The sequence below is a fragment of the Poromitra crassiceps genome (assembly GCF_964638095.1).
Source record: "Poromitra crassiceps genome assembly, chromosome: 7".
NCBI classification, from domain to species: domain Eukaryota; kingdom Metazoa; phylum Chordata; class Actinopteri; order Beryciformes; family Melamphaidae; genus Poromitra; species Poromitra crassiceps.
Genome location: NC_139628.1, coordinates 57,750,737 through 57,760,736, shown reverse-complemented (window position 1 = coordinate 57,760,736; position 10,000 = coordinate 57,750,737). Strand labels below are relative to the sequence as shown.

The 10,000-nt window shown below is 34.5% G+C and overlaps 1 protein-coding gene across 1 annotated transcript in view; it reads right to left on the bottom strand.

The window, feature by feature from the left end:
* LOC310779738 (phosphofurin acidic cluster sorting protein 1-like) overlaps positions 1–10,000 on the bottom strand; it is a gene marked incomplete at its 5' end in the record, with an annotated part of 38,318 nt that overhangs the window by 16,916 nt on the left and 11,402 nt on the right. The window contains 2 exons of the mRNA XM_083640231.1: positions 1,599–1,717; positions 2,079–2,162. Of these exons, the coding sequence (XP_083496357.1) occupies positions 1,599–1,717; positions 2,079–2,162 (203 nt within the window). The remainder of the gene's footprint in view (positions 1–1,598; positions 1,718–2,078; positions 2,163–10,000) is intronic.

Genomic DNA, 10,000 nt, shown 5'->3' with positions numbered 1-10,000 from the left:
TGGGTTCACGATAACGATACGATACGATACGATTTTAACAATATTTTTTTAAACTTGAATAATGATAATATATGACTGGAAAAGTAGTATTTTATTTGAAATGCACAAATACAAAACATGCTGTTGTGGGAAATTGTTATTACAATAACAACTAGAAAAAACATGAGATTGGAGATAAGGCTTATCTTGAAATAGAATGAGTTACACCGTCACTTAGATTTACTTTGAACTAAAAGGTTTCTCAGCAGTATAAATTCTCATTATGCATCTTCAGTTTTTCTTCAAACTCAAACAACAAGACTTTTCTTAATCTATTTTTTATGCATCTTCAGTTTTTCCTGTCAAGTAAACAGTTTTGCCAGAAACTCAATTGAATGGTTTCTCTCCTGTATAACTTCTCATGTGTCTCTTCAGAGACTTGTTCAACTGAACTACTTTCCACACATTGAACTTCAACAAACAAAGACGTTTCTTAGTCTATTTTTTGGAGAGAAAAAAAAGGGAAAAAAAAGTTTTTTTTTTTTTTTTTTCCGCGATATGAGATTTCATCTCAACGATACATATCGTGACGTTTTACTATCGCGAAATTTCGTGGGACGATATATTGTGACACCCCTAGATCTTGGAGAAGATTAGCAATCGGCGCAGAAGCAATCGGCGCAGAAGTGTTTAAAGCTGGGAGATCGAGCCTGGAGTGGAATTCTTTGGAATGTGTTTTTCACTTCGCTAGTCAAAACATTCATATCATTTCGGCACACTGAGGCCCGGCAAGGCCGATGGAAAAAATTACCCATGAAGAGGCATCGCAAACGGAGCTCCCCCCCCCCACCCAAACACCTGCCTTGTTACAGCTCTGGCATCATACCCACCCCCCCCCCCCCCCCCCCGCCCACCCCCCTTTTCCTCCGATACATCGATCTGGCGCTGATTGACAGCGAGCCACTTACGTTGTTGACAGAGCTAATTTGTAACGGAGGCGCTGCGCACGTGGCGACCCGGCTGATGGCAGCAGATGGTCTTTTGGAACATTGAAGTGTGCCTTTATTACTTTCAAACTAGTAATAATGTATTATAATTCTGAAGTGTGCCTTTATTACTACTTCAAACTAGTAATGATGTTGTAATTATCCACTACTGTCTGATGTGAACCAGAGTGCCCTTCTGGGACATGTATTAAACTGATTGATTGATTGATTGATTGATTGATTGATACTTTGATTTCTTTTCTTTTTAGAATCAAATTGTACATTATCAGCTTTATTTTAGCATTCAAAAGTAGCACGAGACCCCTTCCTGGCTGTTCATTGGCTAATGAGTCACGCCTTTTGGTCCTCTGCTGACGCCACTCTCTCTCTAAATTGCTCTGGTTCTCCCCTGCCCCCCTCTGCATAGGCTACTCCTGATTGGTCTATCCTCTTATGCTACAAACGGACACATATGTCACGCATGGAAGCGGTTGCATTTTTTTTTGGGGGGGGGGGGGGGGGGGGGAACAGTAGGCAGAGAGGAAAGGTGGGGAGAGAGAGAGGGGATGACATGCGGCAAAGGACCGCGGGTCGGATTCGAACCCGCGTCACCAGTCACCCGCGAGAGATCACCTAGGAGACGGGATGGTCTGGCCTTCACTCTTGCTGCTCTTCATGGGCGTACGGGGTTTCTCTGCCACAGACACCGTGATGCAGGGGCCCACCTCTGCAATCAACTCCTGGTCTGTCTCCTACACACACACACACACGAGCATGCACACACACACCAGCACGCACACACACACACACACACACGCACGCACGCACACACACACACACACACACACACACACGCACACACGCGCACACACACACACACACACACACAGTCAAAAAGACAGACTCAAGGTAGACACTGGATACACTATCGTCATCTACCCCCACACTCTCTCTCTCTCCTGGCAGATGGCCATGTACCCCCCTTGATGCGATTTTACAAAGATCACAAGTCTCCATTAACTCTCTCTCTCTCTCACTCTCACACACACAGGCACACACACACACACACACACACACACACACACACACACACACACACAGGCAGAGCAGTACCAGTGTGTCGGTCTCAGACAGCGGGTCGTCCAGGTTGCGGCTGCGCGAGGGTTTGATCTTCTCCAGAGGAGGCTGCTCCCCCTGCTGGGAACACGGAGGAACAGCGATCAGCGCACAAACAATCACAAATCACTCTGAAACCACTGCGATGATGCTGCGATGACAGGACAGGTGCAGCAGTTATTACGGACATGATGTCATCATGACATCAGGACAGGTGCAGCAGTTATTACAGACATGATGTCATCATGACATCAGGACAGGTGCAGCAGTTATTACGGACATGATGTCATCATGACATCAGGACAGGTGCAGCAGTCATTACGGACATGATGTCATCATGACATCAGGACAGGTGCAGCAGTCATTACGGACATGATGTCATCATGACATCAGGACAGGCGCAGCAGTCATTACGGACATGATGTCATCATCAAGCTCACATGACAGCAGGGCAACAGAGGTGATTAGCAGGCAGTAATAATGTAATAATGTAATAATGTAATAACAGCATCTGTGGGATTTGTGGTTGAAACTTTATAGGCTGTTCCTGTTATCGTTGAAACTGTTTTGTTTATACCTGATGTATACCTTTGATATGTGACCTATATGATATGATAACTATACTGGGTTTATACCTGATGTATAGCGTTGATATGTGACCTATATGATATGATAACTATACTGGGTTTATACCTGATGTATACCTTTGATATGTGACCTATATTATATGATAACTATACTGGGTTTATACCTGATGTATAGCGTTGATATGTGACCTATATGATATGATAACTATACTGGGTTTATACCTGATGTATAGCGTTGATATGTGACCTATATGATATGATAACTATACTGGGTTTATACCTGATGTATACCTTTGATATGTGACCTATATTATATGATAACTATACTGGGTTTATACCTGATGTATAGCGTTGATATGTGACCTATATGATATGATAACTATACTGGGTTTATACCTGATGTATACCTTTGATATGTGACCTATATGATATGATAACTATACTGGGTTTATACCTGATGTATACCTTTGATATGTGACCTATATTATATGATAACTATACTGGGTTTATACCTGATGTATACCTTTGATATGTGACCTATATTATATGATAACTATACTGGGTTTATACCTGATGTATAGCGTTGATATGTGACCTATATGATATGATAACTATACTGGGTTTATACCTGATGTATACCTTTGATATGTGACCTATATGATATGATAACTATACTGGGTTTATACCTGATGTATACCTTTGATATGTGACCTATATTATATGATAACTATACTGGGTTTATACCTGATGTATACCTTTGATATGTGACCTATATGATATGATAACTATACTGGGTTTATACCTGATGTATAGCGTTGATATGTGACCTATATGATATGATAACTATACTGGGTTTATACCTGATGTATAGCGTTGATATGTGACCTATATGATATGATAACTATACTGGGTTTATACCTGATGTATACCTTTGATATGTGACCTATATTATATGATAACTATACTGGGTTTATACCTGATGTATAGCGTTGATATGTGACCTATATGATATGATAACTATACTGGGTTTATACCTGATGTATAGCGTTGATATGTGACCTATATGATATGATAACTATACTGGGTTTATACCTGATGTATACCTTTGATATGTGACCTATATTATATGATAACTATACTGGGTTTATACCTGATGTATAGCGTTGATATGTGACCTATATGATATGATAACTATACTGGGTTTATACCTGATGTATACCTTTGATATGTGACCTATATGATATGATAACTATACTGGGTTTATACCTGATGTATACCTTTGATATGTGACCTATATTATATGATAACTATACTGGGTTTATACCTGATGTATACCTTTGATATGTGACCTATATTATATGATAACTATACTGGGTTTATACCTGATGTATAGCGTTGATATGTGACCTATATGATATGATAACTATACTGGGTTTATACCTGATGTATACCTTTGATATGTGACCTATATGATATGATAACTATACTGGGTTTATACCTGATGTATACCTTTGATATGTGACCTATATTATATGATAACTATACTGGGTTTATACCTGATGTATACCTTTGATATGTGACCTATATGATATGATAACTATACTGGGTTTATACCTGATGTATAGCGTTGATATGTGACCTATATGATATGATAACTATACTGGGTTTATACCTGATGTATACCTTTGATATGTGACCTATATTATATGATAACTATACTGGGTTTATACCTGATGTATAGCGTTGATATGTGACCTATATTATATGATAACTATACTGGGTTTATACCTGATGTATACCTTTGATATGTGACCTATATTATATGATAACTATACTGGGTTTATACCTGATGTATAGCGTTGATATGTGACCTATATGATATGATAACTATACTGGGTTTATACCTGATGTATACCTTTGATATGTGACCTATATTATATGATAACTATACTGGGTTTATACCTGATGTATACCTTTGATATGTGACCTATATGATATGATAACTATACTGGGTTTATACCTGATGTATAGCGTTGATATGTGACCTATATGATATGATAACTATACTGGGTTTATACCTGATGTATAGCGTTGATATGTGACCTATATGATATGATAACTATACTGGGTTTATACCTGATGTATACCTTTGATATGTGACCTATATTATATGATAACTATACTGGGTTTATACCTGATGTATACCTTTGATATGTGACCTATATTATATGATAACTATACTGGGTTTATACCTGATGTATACCTTTGATATGTGACCTATATTATATGATAACTATACTGGGTTTATACCTGATGTATAGCGTTGATATGTGACCTATATTATATGATAACTATACTGGGTTTATACCTGATGTATACCTTTGATATGTGACCTATATTATATGATAACTATACTGGGTTTATACCTGATGTATACCTTTGATATGTGACCTATATTATATGATAACTATACTGGGTTTATACCTGATGTATACCTTTGATATGTGACCTATATTATATGATAACTATACTGGGTTTATACCTGATGTATACCTTTGATATGTGACCTATATTATATGATAACTATACTGGGTTTATACCTGATGTATAGCGTTGATATGTGACCTATATGATATGATAACTATACTGGGTTTATACCTGATGTATACCTTTGATATGTGACCTATATGATATGATAACTATACTGGGTTTATACCTGATGTATACCTTTGATATGTGACCTATATTATATGATAACTATACTGGGTTTATACCTGATGTATACCTTTGATATGTGACCTATATGATATGATAACTATACTGGGTTTATACCTGATGTATAGCGTTGATATGTGACCTATATTATATGATAACTATACTGGGTTTATACCTGATGTATAGCGTTGATATGTGACCTATATTATATGATAACTATACTGGGTTTATACCTGATGTATACCTTTGATATGTGACCTATATTATATGATAACTATACTGGGTTTATACCTGATGTATACCTTTGATATGTGACCTATATGATATGATAACTATACTGGGTTTATACCTGATGTATACCTTTGATATGTGACCTATATGATATGATAACTATACTGGGTTTATACCTGATGTATACCTTTGATATGTGACCTATATTATATGATAACTATACTGGGTTTATACCTGATGTATACCTTTGATATGTGACCTATATTATATGATAACTATACTGGGTTTATACCTGATGTATACCTTTGATATGTGACCTATATGATATGATAACTATACTGGGTTTATACCTGATGTATACCTTTGATATGTGACCTATATGATATGATAACTATACTGGGTTTATACCTGATGTATAGCGTTGATATGTGACCTATATTATATGATAACTATACTGGGTTTATACCTGATGTATACCTTTGATATGTGACCTATATTATATGATAACTATACTGGGTTTATACCTGATGTATACCTTTGATATGTGACCTATATGATATGATAACTATACTGGGTTTATACCTGATGTATACCTTTGATATGTGACCTATATTATATGATAACTATACTGGGTTTATACCTGATGTATAGCGTTGATATGTGACCTATATTATATGATAACTATACTGGGTTTATACCTGATGTATAGCGTTGATATGTGACCTATATTATATGATAACTATACTGGGTTTATACCTGATGTATAGCGTTGATATGTGACCTATATTATATGATAACTATACTGGGTTTATACCTGATGTATAGCGTTGATATGTGACCTATATTATATGATAACTATACTGGGTTTATACCTGATGTATACCTTTGATATGTGACCTATATGATATGATAACTATACTGGGTTTATACCTGATGTATAGCGTTGATATGTGACCTATATTATATGATAACTATACTGGGTTTATACCTGATGTATACCTTTGATATGTGACCTATATTATATGATAACTATACTGGGTTTATACCTGATGTATACCTTTGATATGTGACCTATATTATATGATAACTATACTGGGTTTATACCTGATGTATACCTTTGATATGTGACCTATATTATATGATAACTATACTGGGTTTATACCTGATGTATAGCGTTGATATGTGACCTATATTATATGATAACTATACTGGGTTTATACCTGATGTATAGCGTTGATATGTGACCTATATTATATGATAACTATACTGGGTTTATACCTGATGTATAGCGTTGATATGTGACCTATATTATATGATAACTATACTGGGTTTATACCTGATGTATACCTTTGATATGTGACCTATATTATATGATAACTATACTGGGTTTATACCTGATGTATAGCGTTGATATGTGACCTATATGATATGATAACTATACTGGGTTTATACCTGATGTATAGCGTTGATATGTGACCTATATTATATGATAACTATACTGGGTTTATACCTGATGTATAGCGTTGATATGTGACCTATATTATATGATAACTATACTGGGTTTATACCTGATGTATACCTTTGATATGTGACCTATATTATATGATAACTATACTGGGTTTATACCTGATGTATAGCGTTGATATGTGACCTATATGATATGATAACTATACTGGGTTTATACCTGATGTATAGCGTTGATATGTGACCTATATTATATGATAACTATACTGGGTTTATACCTGATGTATAGCGTTGATATGTGACCTATATGATATGATAACTATACTGGGTTTATACCTGATGTATAGCGTTGATATGTGACCTATATTATATGATAACTATACTGGGTTTATACCTGATGTATAGCGTTGATATGTGACCTATATGATATGATAACTATACTGGGTTTATACCTGATGTATACCTTTGATATGTGACCTATATTATATGATAACTATACTGGGTTTATACCTGATGTATAGCGTTGATATGTGACCTATATTATATGATAACTATACTGGGTTTATACCTGATGTATACCTTTGATATGTGACCTATATTATATGATAACTATACTGGGTTTATACCTGATGTATAGCGTTGATATGTGACCTATATTATATGATAACTATACTGGGTTTATACCTGATGTATACCTTTGATATGTGACCTATATTATATGATAACTATACTGGGTTTATACCTGATGTATACCTTTGATATGTGACCTATATTATATGATAACTATACTGGGTTTATACCTGATGTATACCTTTGATATGTGACCTATATTATATGATAACTATACTGGGTTTATACCTGATGTATAGCGTTGATATGTGACCTATATTATATGATAACTATACTGGGTTTATACCTGATGTATACCTTTGATATGTGACCTATATTATATGATAACTATACTGGGTTTATACCTGATGTATACCTTTGATATGTGACCTATATTATATGATAACTATACTGGGTTTATACCTGATGTATAGCTTTGATATGTGACCTATATTATATGATAACTATACTGGGTTTATACCTGATGTATACCTTTGATATGTGACCTATATGATATGATAACTATACTGGGTTTATACCTGATGTATACCTTTGATATGTGACCTATATGATATGATAACTATACTGGGTTTATACCTGATGTATACCTTTGATATGTGACCTATATGATATGATAACTATACTGGGTTTATACCTGATGTATACCTTTGATATGTGACCTATATTATATGATAACTATACTGGGTTTATACCTGATGTATAGCGTTGATATGTGACCTATATGATATGATAACTATACTGGGTTTATACCTGATGTATACCTTTGATATGTGACCTATATGATATGATAACTATACTGGGTTTATACCTGATGTATACCTTTGATATGTGACCTATATTATATGATAACTATACTGGGTTTATACCTGATGTATAGCGTTGATATGTGACCTATATTATATGATAACTATACTGGGTTTATACCTGATGTATAGCGTTGATATGTGACCTATATTATATGATAACTATACTGGGTTTATACCTGATGTATAGCGTTGATATGTGACCTATATTATATGATAACTATACTGGGTTTATACCTGATGTATACCTTTGATATGTGACCTATATTATATGATAACTATACTGGGTTTATACCTGATGTATACCTTTGATATGTGACCTATATTATATGATAACTATACTGGGTTTATACCTGATGTATAGCGTTGATATGTGACCTATATTATATGATAACTATACTGGGTTTATACCTGATGTATACCTTTGATATGTGACCTATATTATATGATAACTATACTGGGTTTATACCTGATGTATACCTTTGATATGTGACCTATATGATATGATAACTATACTGGGTTTATACCTGATGTATACCTTTGATATGTGACCTATATGATATGATAACTATACTGGGTTTATACCTGATGTATAGCCTTTGATATGTGACCTATATTATATGATAACTATACTGGGTTTATACCTGATGTATACCTTTGATATGTGACCTATATGATATGATAACTATACTGGGTTTATACCTGATGTATACCTTTGATATGTGACCTATATTATATGATAACTATACTGGGTTTATACCTGATGTATACCTTTGATATGTGACCTATATTATATGATAACTATACTGGGTTTATACCTGATGTATACCTTTGATATGTGACCTATATGATATGATAACTATACTGGGTTTATACCTGATGTATACCTTTGATATGTGACCTATATGATATGATAACTATACTGGGTTTATACCTGATGTATAGCGTTGATATGTGACCTATATTATATGATAACTATACTGGGTTTATACCTGATGTATACCTTTGATATGTGACCTATATTATATGATAACTATACTGGGTTTATACCTGATGTATAGCGTTGATATGTGACCTATATTATATGATAACTATACTGGGTTTATACCTGATGTATACCTTTGATATGTGACCTATATTATATGATAACTATACTGGGTTTATACCTGATGTATACCTTTGATATGTGACCTATATGATATGATAACTATACTGGGTTTATACCTGATGTATACCTTTGATATGTGACCTATATTATATGATAACTATACTGGGTTTATACCTGATGTATACCTTTGATATGTGACCTATATTATATGATAACTATACTGGGTTTATACCTGATGTATACCTTTGATATGTGACCTATATTATATGATAACTATACTGGGTTTATACCTGATGTATAGCGTTGATATGTGACCTATATGATATGATAACTATACTGGGTTTATACCTGATGTATACCTTTGATATGTGACCTATATTA